Source organism: Poecilia latipinna, unplaced genomic scaffold (assembly GCF_001443285.1).
Source record: "Poecilia latipinna isolate Pla-1442-1.1 unplaced genomic scaffold, P_latipinna-1.0 Scaffold0, whole genome shotgun sequence".
In the NCBI taxonomy this organism is placed as follows: Eukaryota; Metazoa; Chordata; class Actinopteri; order Cyprinodontiformes; family Poeciliidae; genus Poecilia; species Poecilia latipinna.
Genome location: NW_015112616.1, coordinates 1,697,119 through 1,714,978, shown reverse-complemented (window position 1 = coordinate 1,714,978; position 17,860 = coordinate 1,697,119). Strand labels below are relative to the sequence as shown.

The following is a 17,860-nucleotide window of genomic DNA, read 5'->3' as shown; positions in this document are numbered from 1 at the left end:
TGGCTCTGACCTTGGATTAAGCCAGTTACTCATTGTGTGAAGTCATCTACTTCGAAAGTGTACATACTTTCTTTGCTAAACTTTTATATTTTATTTTAAAAAAAATTTGACACAGATGTTGCACAATCGGGCCCAATCGAACGCGTTATACCTACAAATTTGGTAGGCTAGTGTTTGGTCTCTCAGGTTTTAAAAATCGGCCAACCATTGGCCGACATTTCTAAAATCGTTTTGTGTGAACTTGACTTAACGCTGTCGATCAATGCTCGCCAGTCACCATGGCAACTCTTGATACTTCAAATTCTGACGCTATAGGGCGGGCGGGGGAAACAAATGCGTCCTCTTTAACACTTGCATTCTATTGGCTCAGAGGTTGCCAGGAGACGGTGCTTTTTTGTTGTTGTTGTTCCGAGCTCGAGCACAAGCGAGCAGAGAGGTTTTAGAACAGCTGTCAAAGGTTACCATAGCACGGACAATCCTGTGATAACAGCTTAATCCTTAGTATAGTTCGTCATGTTGTTTTTTGTTTCGTACCGCTTGCGAGTATGAGGTCGCAGAATAAAGAGATTTGTCGAATATGAGTGACGTTCAGTTTGAACGCTACCTGGACGTTAGGTCGCATTTGAATCGGATACGTATCGGGCCTGGCGTCAGAGCAAGATTCGTGACGTTAGCAGTTCAAATCAATTCAGTTAAGTTCAGTTTATTTATATAGCAAATTTTTAAAAATAACTGTTGTTTCGTGGAACCTTAGAAAATTCACTCCAGTCAAGTGCATACAAGTATATCAAAGTAATTAAACAATTCAGTCAAGTTCAGTTTGTTATTCTAATTGGTTAAAAAGTTTTTGACCTAAAGAAGTCCAACAGAGAAATCCTTACTTGAATCTTGTTTAGATTTTTAATTTTGTTTGTTTGTTTGTTTGTTTGGCCAAAACAGTTTGTGTTTCTATGTTAAAATAATTTTATATCAGTCTCTTTGCTCTACTTTATGTTAACTGGAACAGGTAATGTGGAAGAGCCAAATGGAAATTAGCCACAATAAAGTAGTCAGAGCCAACACAAGGGCGGAGTGAAATAGAAGAGAAATACAGGACACAATGTGTAGCAAAAGGACTTGAATGTAGAAGTAGGTTGAAGTAATGACACCTACTGGTTAAAAATGGAAAAAAATAAAATAAAAAAAATAGTAAGTTAACCTGACCTGATGCAAAGGAAAATTCAACCTTACATCCATGTAAATAAAAAAAAACTGTTGCTAAACTCTTTGATTAAACTGCAGGTTAAATCTCATCTTTTCACAATTTCCTGCATACGGTTTAGTTAGCAGAAAAATACAATTGATTCACGATCTTTATGTTGTGGATCAAAGTGATTCATCTAGCAGTTCAGTTTGAACATTTTTGCAGTCTCTTATATCCTTTTTTGGGACATTAACTCCAGAAGCTGACTCTTCACATTCTGCTTCATATATTCCACCACTTTTACGCAGTTCGGTAGAAAGGGAGATATTGTTTTTGTATTCTGGCTGTCTGAAATATTAATGCTGTGTTCAATCATTATAAAACTGATCATTGCCCTGTTTTTAAAGTCATCGATCATAAAAATGACTAGTTTTGGGGTGAAATTGTTACTGATCCAAAAACGTCCCTTCCTTGTTTAAAAAATATAATCACTGTCATGAATAATTACCTTCAGTTAACCTTCTAGTGCACTCCTGATTTATCTAGTGTAAACTTTGAAACAAGCTCTCTTGCAGTGATGATATATTTCCCAGGGTGACTAATTAAATTAATTCTGGTTAACTCCTTTTTCTGTTTTTTGTCCTATCTTTTCTTGCTTTAAAATGCATCTTATGATTCTGAAACATCAAGGTGACAAATATTTTTTTCAAGGGACTACATATGGTATTGTGAACTTGTGACATCAGATCTTTAATATACTCTTTACTATTTTGTGATCATAAATAATGGATGCTGGCCAAGTGACATCAATATAGGACACTGAATATTATGGGTTCAATGAACCATTGTCGTGATTCTCTCTTGGTTCAAAGTTATGGAGCTGTTGCAAACCAAATTTTACTGTAAGATTTGAGAAACAAGTACTCTGAGCATTAAAGCTATCAAATTATTAATTTCATGTCACTTTTGTTATTGTAGTAAGCTGTGATTAATTTTATGGGTTGAAAATGAAGCAGCCTGTATGAATGAACTTCAAAATGAGAGAGCTCAGCGCTGGCTTAGGTTGAAAATAATCCTCGCAATTTGTCAATCTTTTCTCCTTCTGTTCGCCTTCTGGCTGTCCTGACAGTGCAGATAATTCTTTACACAGCTCCGTCTGCAGTTTGAAAGTTTTACATGTGAGACAATGTGAGTCCCCTTTCGAAAATATAACGGCTAATATTTACGTTCACATTCGAGTCACACCCAAACAAATGAGCTCAGCTGCCAAGTGACTATCTTGCCAAGTTTCAAGGACAACCCCACAGAAAGCAGATTTAAAAGAAAACGCTCAGAATGTGTTTCAGGCGCCTGGAGGCTGTGAAAACGGGCAAGGAAGGCGCATTTTTGGTGTGCTCAAAGAAAAAGCTTCAGGTCAAACACAAACTGTTTACACTAATCAGCAGTTTAGTTCCCATCAGGGAAACCAGCTAAAATTGTGCTAACAGAAACTCTGTGAGCAGCAATCTCTCTTCACCCAGTCGACACATGGCAAAGCCTGGTGCATAATCCCCAAACACAAAGTAATCTGAGTAAAAATCCATTTGGATTATGAGTTTGAAACAGTCTAATCTGAAACATTTCAACTTATCCCTGGGAGGTACAGCCATAAGGAGCTGTTTTGTGAACGCTAGCCATAGAGGAGTCATTTTAACCTGTCACACTTCACAATCATCCTGATATTTATGTTGCAGGTGTAGTCGGTCTTCGCCCTGATGCTCTGAACGAACCGCATGCCTGACACAGTTGCACAGTAAAATAAACTAGTGCAAAACTGACAGTAATTTGCTACAATTTATCTGAACCTCACTCCTTCTTAAAGAGCTTATGTTTTTTTCCCCGCATTTCTACTGATATTTGGCATATGGTTCATCAGCTTAGGAGTCCATCACTGTCTTTAACAGGACATTCACAGTCTGGCTGCGTGTCATCTAATGCAAACAAAGGATACCCAAGCTGTAACCTTTGACAAGTCATTTTAAAGCAGTAAAAGGATACACAGCTCAAAATTCATGCACAGCCAGAAAATATGTGCCTGTTTTGTAAATCTAGTATATTATGGTACATCACCTTCCCTACCAACTTTCACAGATATATTTAATTTTATTTCAAAACAGGGACTGCCGACATTAATGAACAAATATACACTGTTAGTAAATACACCACTGTAAGACTATTGCTGCATAAAGGCAATCATGTCACCTTCTTGGCAACTTAATGCCATTGTTTTGGATGTTTCCCATGATATGAACATAATTTGGTCCTGCTGCAGCAAGGCTGTGCATAAATATTATTTTTTGTTGGCATGGTATCTTATCGCTGCAGACACTCCACCAGTCATCCCATGCACCTTTGGAGATATGGAGCACAGATTTGCACCAGTCAAGGACTTTAAATTTCAAGGAATCTCCCTGCCTTCAAGGACACCAGAAAATTCTAGCAACATGAACAAGACTTTCCCCCCTTCTAGGGAAATGTTTATTTCTATTAAATTTTAGTACTTTTTTAAATTTTTTTTATTTTATTTGGACATCCCTCCTGTCTCCTCTGAATGTGTAAAATATAAATGACTTGTCTGACAGGATTCACAGTTGTGCTAAATGAAAGCAAAAATGTTTTCATGAACACCCACAGGACGCCTCTCTCCAAGCTGCGAGGGTCTCCTCTGATGTACCGTAGAGGAAGATGCTCTGAGACACTATCTGTCTTCCTCTCTGTGCATAAAGATCACACATTTTTAAGTGCTTCTGATCAAATTTTAAAGATTTTTCTAATAAAAAGGACATTGCAAGTTCAAATCGTGATCCATCGATGTCGTCAAGTCGCATAACTGTACAAGCTTCATGTATTGTAACAGGAAAATCTAATTGATTGCATTTTGACACATTATAGTAACTGCACATATTATTCCATCACCTTCTTGGCTAGTCTGTCCTCCGTATGTGAGACTAAAGGTTTGCCATGTTGTATTTAAATCTACACGTTTTTGTGGTTTCTTCATGCCTGAAACATGGACCAACACAGCCACTCTAATTAGAAATCATCTGATAAGGAAACTAGATTTTATAGCGGGTGTATCATTTCTCGCTCTGGCTCCATCTTTCTGCTCTTTGTCACGCACCATTAGTTGCATGTGTCATGACTTGCTTTAATACCCCGAGGAGAGTAACGACACAGCATCTCCCCCCTGCCTCCACTTCTCAGGTAAGCATGGATATAAAACCTCATTGATTTCTTTATTAATGTAAGTAATTTGCATATTCCATTCTATGCAGAGTTACGAGAGAGATGCAGAACAGCTGCAGGTCATCAACCGCTCTCCAGGAGCCTGTTGTCTTGTTTTTGCAGTGTGAGGAGACGTGGAGGTTGTGAGTGACTGATGCCTAATTAGCATCCGTAATGCGTTGAGACGTCAAGACGAGTACAGGTCAGCCGAACAAGAAGAGACTTATATATATACATATATATATATATATATATATATATATATATATAATCCTGTCTATGTGGAAAAGCAAGTAAGTGAGATTAGTTTTAAACTCGGAATGACATTCAGATTGGTTAGAAAATATTCATAATGTGTGATTTTGTGGAATGATTGCAGTTATTCTCAAGAGATCCCTTCTAGTCCCTACATATTCACAAACTAATATTCATCTCAAGCGATGAGGTAAATTCTCTGCTAATGGCCTGAATCTTGCAAGATTTTTAAAGATTTGAGAGGAAAATGTAACACAGAACCAAGATCAGGAATAAAAGACAGAAAGCGCTTTCTTGTCATTTTGTAATGGTATGTTACACTGCCTTTCATTAATGGTTCTATTTAAATATATTAACACATTCACGTTTTAGCTGCACATCCTAACATGTGCAGGAATGTACTGCCCTCTGGAGGGGACAAGCTACACAACACGATTGCAGCTGTGCATTCTGTGGAGAAAAAGGTCCAACTTTTAACAATTTTTTTTACAGGTACAGAGAACTGAAACTAATTTTCTATATTTTCGTATCAAGGCTGGTTTTCAGTTCATTACAAAAAAAAAGAAGAAAGAAAAATCAAAAGAGAAGCTGTAAGCAGTTATGAACAACAGTAACGTTTTTGTACTTTTATTGGTCAAGTGACAAATAGTGAAAAAACAGGTAGTGTATTCAATAAAAGTGTTTTCTAGTTCTGAATAATAAAAAAATAAGTAAAATGAGATTCAGAGCTTTAAGAGTCATTTTGCACACCAGACTTTAAACATAGAGATACAATTAATTGGCAACAGACCTCTGTCTTTTATTCTGATATTCTAATCATGTGCAAACAAAACCTCTATAGTAAAATAAAGCAAGGAAAACTCCTAATTTAAAAGAACATAACCGCTACAAGCAAACATAAGAAAAATATTTAAATTTACGTGATATATAAAAAAAACTCTCCCAACAACATGAATCACACATTACCTTATATTTGTGCTTCTTTGTCTTCTGAGTGCTGAAAGGTTTAAGAGGTAAATAAAATTCACATATGCAGGACATTTCTGATTACCCTCTTTCTTTTTTGTGCTTAATCTTCACACATGGAACTACCTTATGAAACTGTTATTTCATGAAAACCCATTGCAGATAAAGTTTTTTTTTTTTTTTACAGACATTAAAAATTTACATCCAATCAATAATAATTCAAAGTCAACATTCATTTAACTCTTCTCATGTTGTCTTCACATTAGGTAGTTTCTCTCCTTTCACAACACCTAACAAAAAACAGGCGAGAGACAAGAAACCAGAAATAGATCTGAGGGATTTCTGGCTGTGTTATGAATGTGTTGGATCACACATAACTTTTGCTTTAGAAAAGACTTGCACGTAACACAGCTTTCCTTCTCCGCTAGTTATCTTCTGCCTTGCTCTTGCTCTTGTCCCGGGGAACACGGCCCATGTTAAAAAACTCCTGGTTGGGCCTCGTGTCTGTAAAATGGGAAAGTCGGTTGGACATGGCAAAGAAAGCAGCGATAGCTGCAATATCCCAGGCATCCTCGCGGTCAAAGCCGACTTCCTCCAAAGGCTGAAAGTGCTTCTCTGTGATGGTGTCACAGCGACACACGGCCATCGCAAACTCCAGCATGGCATGCTCCCGAGGTGTGAGTTCTGCAAGTTTGTAGTTAGCAACCACCTGAAATGGGAGAAAAAGCTTTTTATTTATTTATTTATTTTTATGTTTTCCAAAACTACACATTAATGTAGAAACTGTTCAGATCTTCTCAAGTAACAAAGAGAAAATTTGTTGGTTGGTAGACCAACATAGTATAACATAATAATGAAGGGGACAGAAACAGATAAATGACTTGCATTTTTTATTAATTTAAAAAATGTGGATGTAGTGTATTTACACAGATTTTAGTTTAAACAAATCTTTGAAAACCATGCATCACAATTACTTACTACTTTGTTAATGTATCCGAATTACAATAAAATACTACTATTGTGACATGACAAGATGGGGAAAAGTCAAGTATATCAATATTTTTAGAGCTCTGCATAGTTGCTAAGTTCTTGAGTCACTGGCAGATTTCAGTAATTTCCTTGACTTTTTGTCCTTGACTCCTGATCCAGTTTTTAATGTTATACCTTCTAGGGTTGTAAATCTTTCTTCTGGAAATATATTATCAGTGGAGAAATCCTTGTTTCATTCAATCCCAACAAAAAAGTTAATGAAAATTTAAACCAAAAAACAGAGATTTTTATCTTTCCACATGAGATAATGACAAACGGTGTGGTTGAATTAAAATCTAACTCCTGCCTTTTGTAACTATACTTTCATAAAGTACAGCACAAAAATGATGATACCTGATCAGAAAGAGTAGGGCTCTTCGAGTAGATGCGGTGCAGAGCACTATGGGACACCACACAGTAAAGACACTTGTTATGACTGCTGGTGGCAACCACGATTAGCTCACGGTCAGCCTTGGTTAACCTGCCTGGAAAAAGGGGGAAAAACAGGGACAAAATGTATGTGAATAAACAAACAATCAGGCATCATCTGGAGCTATGCAGGGTTCACTACTGTGAACACACTGTAACCCCAGCTAAGGCTTACAAGTAACAATATAACTTGTGAAATGAAGAGACTATGAGAAAAACAAGACTTGATGCCATTGATTCTATGACCCCAATTCCCTCCCCATTTTATGCAAGATATTATGTTGTTGGTTTCTTGCACAACATTCTGTGATCTGACCAAAAATAACAGGATTGCACGGTGTAGTAAGACACCATTTCCAAGTTGCGTTTTCAAATGGCTATGATGTCCAGAACTTATATGCAAATTACAAACGAAACAGGAAATTGTTGCTCAAGCTCACCTTAATGTTCACCAATTCCTATTTTGTGACATTTCCATCTTTTCTACAGTACCTTGACAAAGTATGTGGGTGCTCTATACTTTGTCTGGCCCCATAATGATGTGTATTTTACACATACTGGTGTGTACTTTGTCCGGACACATCAGTATATGTTCGGCCACTCTGATTAAAAGGGCCTGAACACATAGTGATGCCACCCTTAACAGATTTTTTCTTTTACTTCATATTTATGCTCTACTTTTATTTATTTATTTTTTTTTTAGATGCATGACATAAAAATCCTAGCAGGCAAAAGTGGGGGTTACTTGTTGAATTCAAATTAAATATAACCACTCCTCATGTAGAAAACAAACATCAACCTGTTTCCTTGTTCATCAATTCATTGTAGTATGCGAAGAAAGCTCTGAACTCTGCTGGCCTGTGAGAGAGTACTTTGAAGACATTGGGTAAAAAGCCTCCCTGCAAAAATAATGTAAAAGGTTAAAAAGTCAAATGGAAGTTAAACGCCTAACAATACTTTTACTTATTTACCTTCGACTCCACTTCTTCCATTAGCTCCACTATATCATAAGGCAAGTCCTTCTTGTAGGGAATAGGATAGCGGCTGATATTTTCCGGAGGAGAGTTACTGCTGGACCATCTGCTGCCTGGAACCGTAACAGCAGCAGCCTTTTCCCGCAACAAGCTTCCCGTTCGGAGGCAGGCCTGCGTGGAGAGAGGCAGCTCAGCAAAACCACTCAAGAGTCAAAAATGTATTCAACTACTTACAAGCTGCGTGGACGTAGGAACACGAAATAACTTCGAGAAGATGTTCCTCGCCATGTCGGTCAGCTGAAAAGATGACTAGGTGGGTTATTACTTCTTTTTAAGTAGAAAATCACTTTGGTTAAAAGGAAGTCCAGCTTAAACTTATGTCTTATGTCTCAGTGTGGGTTAAGGATAATGTTATACAGAACATCTGTCGCAATGGCGGTGAAAAATAACTGTACCTTTTTTCTAAATGCGTTGTTTTTGCTTCGTTTCTATATCAGATCTTGTGAGTCAAGTCATACCAACCAATCAACGCATCGCACTGAGTCACGCCTGCTGTTTTGCTCTTGCACTAATTCATTCTCACCGCCAGGTGGCAGTCTATGGCCAGAACTGACATTATTACTACGGCGCTCATGACTCTTTTGTCATTGACCCGGAAGTGGCTTTACTGTAGCGATTTTCTACTCCATTCAGTACTGTTAAGGATAAGCGGTTCGGCCAATTAAAAGTATTATTAAAGGCAGACATTAATATAGACATGTTTTACCATGTAAGTACGTCTATGTTATTATTCTGGTGTATTTTGGACTGGTTGATTAGTGGTTTGTTTTGCATCGTTTTACGAACGTGTTCATGACGGTTGCATCCTTCTCGTCACACGTTTTTATTGGTGTTTACAGATTTCTTTGGAACATGAAATCTTACTACACCCGAGGTATTTTGGGCCCAACCTGCTGAACACCGTGAAGCAGAAACTTTTTACTGAAGTAGAGGGAACATGTACTGGCAAGTGAGTGAATTCAGATCTGACCGTAACATTTTACCGCCTAATTTTATTAAAGTATCTCTGGCTATTATCCTGCATTCATGTGTAGCTTTGTGTTGGTCGTTTTAATGTAAAATAAAATTATGTTGTCTGTTTGTTTTTGAATTTAGGTATTTTACTAAGTAGTAGCGTATTTTTCCTTATGAGTTTTATTATGGTTAATCTGTCGATACAGTTTCTAATTCACTAACAATTTTTGAACTTTTTACGGTCATTTATTGCTTATCTCAAAATCAAATGTAAACAAATCACGTTATGATATGAATTATGTGTAAAAAAGTGCTATCTCCTGAAAGATAAGTGACTAAAGATCATTATTATATTTATGTATTTAGAAATAAACAAGTATAAATATTAAATTATTCAATCATTGTCATTAGTAGAACTCAAGAAAACTACTCTTCTACTACTCTAATGGAAACTTAACATTTCCTTCTAATGTACAAATGACTTGCATTTGTTCACTGTATGTATTGTTTATATGCTTGTCTAGTTAAATGATATTAATTTGGATATTAATGTTATCCACAGTTAATTCCATTGAAACAAGTTTAATGTAAGTTTTTTTTAAATCAGCTGCAAGTCTCCATATTAACACACACAGGCACAAAATTACTCAACAAATGTGGGTCTAAATCTTTCCTAAAATATTTATTCAATGTAAGACATGGCATACACATTGTCTGACTACATAGTGCAGACACATTAGCAAATATAGACGATTGATGTATTATGTTGCTGACTGAAATAATGTTGATAATATTGATAAGATGTGATAGCCCTGATTGCATTTACAAGCTGTACATGTGTTGTTGTTTTTTCTCGTTGTGTTTTCCAGGTATGGCTTTGTCATTGCAGTCACCACTATTGACAACATCGGGGCAGGTGTAATCCAGCCAAGCAGAGGCTTTGTTCTCTATCCCGTGAAGTACAAGGCCATTGTCTTCCGTCCGTTCAAGGGAGAAGTAGTGGATGCTGTGGTTACTCAGGTTAACAAGGTGAGGTTTAGTGTAGGTTTATGTCCTGATTTTATTGTTTTTAGTTAAAATATGAAATAAATATGATACAGTAGGAGTTGGGCAAAAATATAATATATGCGAGTCAATAATTCAAAAATTAGAGGAGAAAAAACAGAAAAACAAAAGATCAACCTCATTCAGATGGCACAAAAATAATAGTTGGATAATTAACCACCATAAAGCCATAACATATTTAATTTGTTAATGTTGGACTTTTTTCCAAGTGGAAAATTCATTACTCTGTACCTGCAGCAATTTATTTTTGGAACATTTTGTGATTCATAATCATTATATTTTTGTTAGGTTTGTCTCTATGATGTCATGTGATGCTTGGCAGGACATGTATAGTTTATTCTTTATTCTAAGAACCCACATGCCTTTGACTGAAATCTTTGGGACAAATTTGAACTTGAGATGCTGTGTATATATGAAGCAACAGATTGAAGCTATTTTAGAAGGAAATGCCCGTTAATGTCTGACTGCAACCACACAGAAACCACTGAAAAGTTTCTTATTGTAGCTTGTAGAGACAGTTTGAACTCTTAAACCGTACCAAGTATCTCAAAACAGTGATTCCCACCGAAATATCAGTGAGAACTTTAAATCCCCTTTTTGTTCTATTTGCTAATAAAACCGGTCATAAACAATAGTCTTGGTTATATTTATAAAGTTGGTAATTATTTTTATCTGTAAGATGAGGTTCTAAGTCAATGTCAGATGTTATTGCTTCTTCTCCATCACTACTTTAGTTGTTTACTCTTATTAGCCTCCCTTTAAATGACAAGTGTTTTTGTTTATTGCAGGTTGGGCTATTCACAGAAATTGGTCCCATGTCTTGCTTCATCTCTCGCCATGTAAGTCAGTTTTAGCCTGGTCTACTTAATTTATTGCTTTACATGCTAATTTAGAGTTTGTATTGTTCGGAACAGGTATGTATGTAACATAAATTCATCTTTTGCAGTCCATTCCTTCGGAAATGGAGTTTGACCCCAATTCTAATCCCCCCTGCTATAAGACTGTTGATGAGGTGGGGATATTTTTAAATTTTATTGTTTTTTCTGAATCCCTGCCATTATTAAAAAAAATATATTTTCTTGCTTCTTTTTTTTTAATAGGAATTACATAAAAAGTAATAAAATTAAGTGGAAAAAAGATAATTCTCTTTTCAAATATCCAGTGTTATTTTGTTGTTTGACACAGCCACTATAATCTCTTCTTTCAAAGGACATTGTAATTCAGCAAGATGATGAGATCCGGCTGAAGATTGTGGGCACAAGGGTTGACAAGAATGACATTGTAAGTGTTTTTTTTTATTTTTATGAAACTGTGGTTGGATTTGAGAACTTTACCTTTTTATTTCATGATAAAGTAACATTTGTATAAACAATTTATCCATGTATTCTTTGGCTTTTAATTTTTACATCTCTGTTTGGCTGCTGTAGCTCAAGGTCAATTTATTGTGCATCCATATGGTTCATATTCTGCGCAAGAAGTTTGTTAAAGGCCTATTTAGGTTGAATGAGGGGAAATATTAGATCAGCCTCTGTTCAGAAATTTGCATATAGCTCATGTTCTTACCAAAGTGATTTGGTTGTTATTCTGGACAGCCAATGAAAGTTTTATTTTGCCAAGCTGCTCAGCTGCCTCCACGTCATTACCCATTATTGTCATTAGACAATAAATGTCATGCGGTCCTGCTTCAGTCTAACTGATGCTTAAAAATACATTTGTTTTTCAGTTCGCAATTGGATCTCTCATGGATGACTATCTGGGTGAGTGTTTTGATCAGACCAATTGTTGATGTGCTCATTAGTGTGCACATAATGATTGCATTTGAATTAAACATGTCTTATTTTGCATATGCAGAATTTTTCAAGCTAATTTGGTTTTCAAATCATTATTTTAAAAAACGTGCATTTGAAATGTTTTTTCTTTGCATTTAGACGGTAAGGTAACATTTTTACTTCCTTCTCAGGTCTTGTGAGCTGATTACAGCTTCAGAGTGGCGTGTCATGGGGATTTTTCTGCATCAATCTTCTTTTGTATATACTTATTTTTACTCTTGTATGTATAAGGTGCTTCAACAGCTGTCACCAATCAGTTGTTCTTTGCATCCTACATTTGCTGTGTATTATAACTCATATAAGATCTCAAGTAAATACTGCTGTTAAGATTAACACATCTTGCCGATTAATGTTAGAGTGGCCCACAGGAAACAATTAGTTCATGTAGAAATTGTTTTTTTTTTTTGTTTTTTTTGTATGTGGACTGTAATAAAGTATTTTATTCATTCTTATATCTTTGTTTAATTGTCTGCATCTCACTATGTTAGCTCTTTTGAAAATAACTATTTTGATGTAGTTATCGCATGTTAAGATACGTGGCAAACTTTAAAGATAGCAATTCTCAATGCTGTGACATGTGGCTCGACGTGTGAACGCGGAATTTTCAGGGGCGCGCACGTCTCGTGGCCGTAAATACGTGGGTGGAACGCGCCGGCGTTCTTTCTTTCTCTCGTCCTGAAGATGGCGGCAGGGGTGAGTAAGATGGAGAGCTATTAGCAATGGAGCTTGCTTTAAAATTCACTGTCACAATCAGACCAAAATCAGAGCCATCGTCGCGTTTACAGCGCACGTTTTTAAGATAACAACGTTACGCCGCTGTTTGCTTGATGATAAGTGTTTTATTTCCGAAGAATTTAATACAGTTTTCTGAATGTGGCTAGCTTTTGCTACCCCAACGAAGCATTGGAAGTGCTGGCCCTGGGTTATGCCACGTTACCTTAACTGCTCGAGATCACTTGAATCGCGTTTTTGGGTTTCCAGGTGATTTCTTTAATTCTAGTAGAGAAACTCTGTGTACTCAGTGCTATGTTTGGCTTGTGAGTTTTGTAAACTGGTAGATTAGCTTTTATGCGGGAATGTATTGGTAGATAACGTTTAAATTATGCTATGAGCCGCTTGAACATGGGTAGTTGATCTATAGCTTTTAATACACTCGCTGCCGGTTTTCATTTTAGCACCATAAGAATCTGTTTTCTGTCTGAACTGCGGTGTCTTTGCATTGTCATCTTTAAATAAATGACGAGCTCACAGAGTGGATTCCTTCATTCATTGAATGAAGGCACCAATGGCTTGGTTTCTGCTCACCACCTGGTTTTTTGGTTGACACTTTGAGCCTGTTTGCTAAGGCTTCTAATCAGTGAATTTTAAATGCTAAAGCATACTAGAGCCCAACAATATATTGTTTTCAATGAAAATGCTATAAAGCTAAATTATTTCTTAGAAGAAATAAATGTTAATGGATTACTTAAGTAAATGTTTCTTTTAAATACTGTGTATAAATGTTCCTGTATCCCCCCATCTCTTTTTTTTTTATTAGACTCTGTACACATACCCAGACAACTGGAGGGCATTCAAGGCCCAGATTGCTGCCCAGTACAGCGGCGCTCGCCTCAAGGTGGCCAGCAACCCTCCTGCCTTCACCTTTGGGCAGACGAACCGTTCCCCTGCTTTCATCAGCAACTTCCCTTTAGGCAAGGTGAGTAAAACCGCTTAGTAGAAAGAATTGGGCTGATGCCTTTTCATCTTTTATGTCAGCGTGACCTCTGGTGTTTAAACATGTCACACGCAGTGTCTTCTTGACATTTCATTAACTGCATGGGCCATACTTTTGCTGATTAAATCATTGAAATTGGATGGGACATGCCGTCTCCATAAAGGCAAGGCAGCTGTACTAATCTTGACTGCAGTTGTGATGTATAACATGTTGTTCAAAACCATTTAATTTTCAAATATAAATTCTGTCTCTATCTTTAGGTACCCGCCTACCAGGGTGATGACGGCTTCTGTCTGTTTGAGAGTAATGCCATTGCTCACTACTGTAAGTAGCTTTAAACTTGGATTCAAATATTGTTATGCGACGTTGCACTGAAACATTGCAAAAGGAATCGCTTAAGTATTTCTATTAATACAATTTGAAACAGTATTCACTTTTCAACTAAAGTAGAGCAAAGGAAGAAATACGACAAATGTGGCTCCGCAATATTGGGAAGACATTAAATGGACCATTGTAGATATTATTAACCGAAACTTTTACTTTTTATGATCATGATGTCTCTTATTATTCCACACCAAGCTTTACTTTGCCACTATATCAAGTTGTGTGTGTTTAAACTTCACCAACCCTACATGAAAGTCCACAAATGGACAAAGTGATATTTAAAAATAATTCACGAGCCTGTTTAATTTGAACATGATTGTTTTTGCCGTGTCATTGCAGTGAGCAATGATGCCCTGCGCGGCGCCACTCCTCAGGCTGCTGCCCAGGTGCTGCAGTGGGTGAGCTTTGCTGATTCAGAGATCATCCCTCCAGCCAGTGCATGGGTCTTCCCCACTCTAGGAATCATGCAGTTCAACAAGCAGGTACGCAGCTCAACACTAAACTGGTCAGAGATAGAACCTGGTGGTCATGCAGAGTAAATGTCTTCTGCGTGTGTTTAGGCCACAGAGCAGGCCAAGGAGGATGTGAAGAAGGTCCTCACGGTGCTGAACCAGCACCTGACCACCCGCACGTTCCTTGTGGGAGAGAGAGTGAGCCTGGCGGACATTACTGTGGCCTGCTCCATGGTTTGGCTCTTCAAGCAGGTTTGATATACACGGATTTCCACAAGTACACACTGGGGTCGTTTCCATTTCTTACTACCCTGATTGAGCCGATTTAATTCTGCGTGTGCTCTGCAGGTGTTGGAGCCGTCCTTCCGCCAGCCTTATCCCAACGTGACCCGCTGGTTTGTCACCTGCGTCAACCAGCCTCAGTTCAAGGCTGTTCTCGGAGAAGTCAAGCTGTGTGAAAAGATGGCTCAGTTTGATGGTGAGTTAGCAAAGAGAAGTTTCCTCAGAAAAAGCAATGAGATGTCATTTGTTAAATTCATCATTTGTTTAGCTGTCTGGAGATTTTGATTTGTGCTCCATGTAAATCAAACACATCTGCAAACACAAGCACTCTGGGAAATGCATTAATATTTCTATAAACATTTCAAGGTTCGTCTACAGTCAGCCAGAGAATTATTTTGTTTGTTTTTTTTTAAATGGGACATGGGAGCTATTTTTCTCTTCTTCCAGCCAAGAAGTTTGCTGAGATGCAGCCCAAGAAAGAAACCCCAGCCAAAAAAGAAAAGGCTGGAAAAGAGGCAGCCAAACCCCAGGAGAAGAAAGAAAAGAAAAAGGAGGAGAAGAAGCCTGCTCCAGAAGAAGAAATGGACGACTGTGATGCTGTTTTGGCTGCCGAGCCCAAAGCCAAGGACCCCTTCGCACACCTGCCAAAGAGGTAGATATCCAGAGAAATGCCTCAGTTGACGCGTAAAATGGGGATTTTGTTACAGCTCACCGCAGTTGGAAGGTCTGATGGCAAACTGAAGGCTTAATCACAGTGATTAACGTATAAAGTGAAGTCAGGACTTTGGAAGGAAGTTGTAGTGGTTGATGGAAGTAAGAATAATTAATCCAGATGGGGAAAAAAATGGCTCCTCCCCTGTCATTGGGCAAGACAGTGTCCTGTCATGGCACGAAGTCTTAATCTGACAGGGGGAGATAAAGTAAAGACCATATTCATCCCAGTCGACTCTGATCAGTGAGGTAAAGGCTGGTTCATGCTGTGGTCACAATGATCTTTAATCTCAATTTCAGCTTGATTGTAAACATGGACAATAAGAGTGCTATGTGGTGGTGTTCGTTACAGCCAGCAAACATATTCCATATCTACCAAACATAAAAAAGCAAAACAAAACAAAAAAAAACCTCTGGGTCAAGTTTAGTTATAGAATACATTTCCACCAAAAGCCTTTGTGTTTGACAAGTTTATTTGAATAGCGCAATAAAATACAAGAGGATTTAGAAAAGATGGCGATGGCCGAAGCGACTAAGGCTGTTGAGCCAAAACTGTTTAGGTCAACATGCACTACAAGCCAGTCTATAAAAATGTCTTCAGTAGATTTAAAATGTTTAGTGGCAGATTGTTCCTCTGTCCCAGAGAAGTCATCTTGACTCAGATCTTGGATACATTCATACCCAAGTGTGTTCTCTAGTTCTGACTGACTCGCCTAATTTCTGTCCGTCTTTCTTGCAGCGCATTCGTCATGGATGAATTCAAGAGGAAGTATTCCAACGAGGACACCATGACGGTAGCGCTTCCTCACTTCTGGGAGAACTTTGACAGAGAGGGCTACTCAATCTGGTATGCTCAGTACAAATACCCCGAGGAGCTCACGCTCACCTTCAAGAGCTGCAACCTTATCACAGGTGAGACTCAGCAGGAGTGGCTCATTTCAAAGGGTTGCTTGTGAATGCTTGCCATCTCATTTGGAAGAACACGTTAATTGTTTTAGCAATTATTGAATATCATTGCATGTTATGGTTTGACTCGCAGAGCTGCACTTGCTGATCAAATGGAAGAAAGTTGGACTCTGAAAAATGTCTGTAGTTAAGACTGTCAACGCTTTGCAGTGAAGTTCCACTGGATTTTTTTTTCTACTGTTATTGAATTGGAAGTACAATATAATTTTTTTGAGACGTTGCCGAAAAACCATAGAACTAAGTGATGTAGGTTTTTTTTTTTTTTTTTTTTTTTTTTTTCCCTTTTATTTTTTAAATTTAAAATGCCCATTCCCCGCCTTCAGCATGCCGTGCAACAAGTTATAGACTGCAGCTTTCAACAAGCTTTCAGATTAATTGTTTTGCATTGATCAACCATGATAAAGAAAACCTGAAATTTAGTATAACGGCTTTTTGAAGAAAGTTTTTAAAGAAAATTCCCATGATGGAATATTGGATTGTGCAGTTCATCGGAGGTTGTTTTGAGTTTTTGCATAGTCGTCGTCTGGCCTATTTATCTGAAACAAACAGGACAAAGATAAGTAGTTGTAGGAATTAATTCAGATGTGAAAAGAACAGAAACCTCACTAAAGGGAGCTAAAGGTTCCCCTACCCCTGTCATTGGGCAAGGCAGTGCCCTGTCATGGCATCAAGTCTTAATCTGACAGGGGAAGATAAAATAAAGATCATATTCATCCCAGTCGACTCTGATCAGTGAGTGAAAGGCTGGTTCATGCTGTGGTCACATCGTCTAATCAATAAGACGGCTTTTTCATGTTCAATCGTCATAGAAATGACATCAATGGTGGAACACCTTATTTGACTGCAGGCCATTTTCTATCAGTACAGGATCTTCCAATTAAAAATAAATTAATTCTTTCCAAAAGTCAAATTTCTTTGTCCTACAAAGAATAGGAGTGAAATTTTAGCTTTTTAAAAAGTGCTATTATGGATGTATACAAATGGTCATTACACAAAGATTCAACAGCACTAGCGTTCATGATCTTTTATTCATAATGTATAACATAATATCATCTTGCTCAAAATAATTGAATCTGTCCAAATTTGAATTGTTTGGCTAAAAGCCTGGTCGTTGCGTCTCTTGTGCCCCCTCAGAAGAGTATTTCCTTTCGCCAAACGTTGTTTTTGTGTATACTGTGTACCAGTTGTGTTGGACTGCAAATCTTTTTCAACCCGTTTTTAAAATGTTTCATACATGAATATAAACTGGTTTTGCTTTTCTTTCTTCTTTTTTTTCCCAGAAAAGATTGAAAATGTAATCTGATGGTGGAGTTGCATGCTTATCTTGTACAACCCAAGAGTTC

At 37.5% G+C, this 17,860-nt stretch overlaps 3 protein-coding genes across 4 annotated transcripts; 2 read left to right on the top strand and 1 right to left on the bottom strand.

Moving 5' to 3' along the window:
• Positions 1 to 5,480: 5,480 nt before the first annotated feature.
• LOC106946422 (uncharacterized) lies at positions 5,481 to 8,649 on the bottom strand. Of its 2 annotated transcripts, XM_015030844.1 has the most exons (6): positions 8,556 to 8,649; positions 8,335 to 8,397; positions 8,098 to 8,271; positions 7,926 to 8,025; positions 7,052 to 7,182; positions 5,481 to 6,377 (listed from the first exon to the last, which is right to left on the bottom strand). In XM_015030844.1, exons 2-6 carry the CDS (start codon positions 8,386 to 8,388, stop codon positions 6,093 to 6,095), a joined length of 744 nt encoding a protein of 247 aa, XP_014886330.1. In that variant the 5' UTR covers positions 8,389 to 8,397; positions 8,556 to 8,649; the 3' UTR covers positions 5,481 to 6,092. The 2 variants fall into 2 exon arrangements, with proteins under 2 accessions (XP_014886330.1, XP_014886253.1); XM_015030767.1 differs by having other exon boundaries at positions 8,335 to 8,601.
• Positions 8,650 to 8,775: 126 nt separating this feature from the next.
• polr2g (RNA polymerase II subunit G) lies at positions 8,776 to 12,460 on the top strand. Its single transcript, XM_015030969.1, has 8 exons — positions 8,776 to 8,869; positions 9,000 to 9,109; positions 9,984 to 10,143; positions 10,968 to 11,018; positions 11,126 to 11,191; positions 11,389 to 11,460; positions 11,903 to 11,936; positions 12,140 to 12,460. Exons 1-8 carry the CDS (start codon positions 8,858 to 8,860, stop codon positions 12,151 to 12,153), a joined length of 519 nt encoding a protein of 172 aa, XP_014886455.1. The 5' UTR covers positions 8,776 to 8,857; the 3' UTR covers positions 12,154 to 12,460.
• Positions 12,461 to 12,601: 141 nt separating this feature from the next.
• eef1g (eukaryotic translation elongation factor 1 gamma) lies at positions 12,602 to 16,522 on the top strand. Its single transcript, XM_015030652.1, has 8 exons — positions 12,602 to 12,701; positions 13,546 to 13,704; positions 13,983 to 14,046; positions 14,446 to 14,588; positions 14,667 to 14,810; positions 14,907 to 15,036; positions 15,288 to 15,492; positions 16,291 to 16,522. Exons 1-8 carry the CDS (start codon positions 12,690 to 12,692, stop codon positions 16,505 to 16,507), a joined length of 1,074 nt encoding a protein of 357 aa, XP_014886138.1. The 5' UTR covers positions 12,602 to 12,689; the 3' UTR covers positions 16,508 to 16,522.
• The last annotated feature ends 1,338 nt before the right edge of the window (positions 16,523 to 17,860 follow it).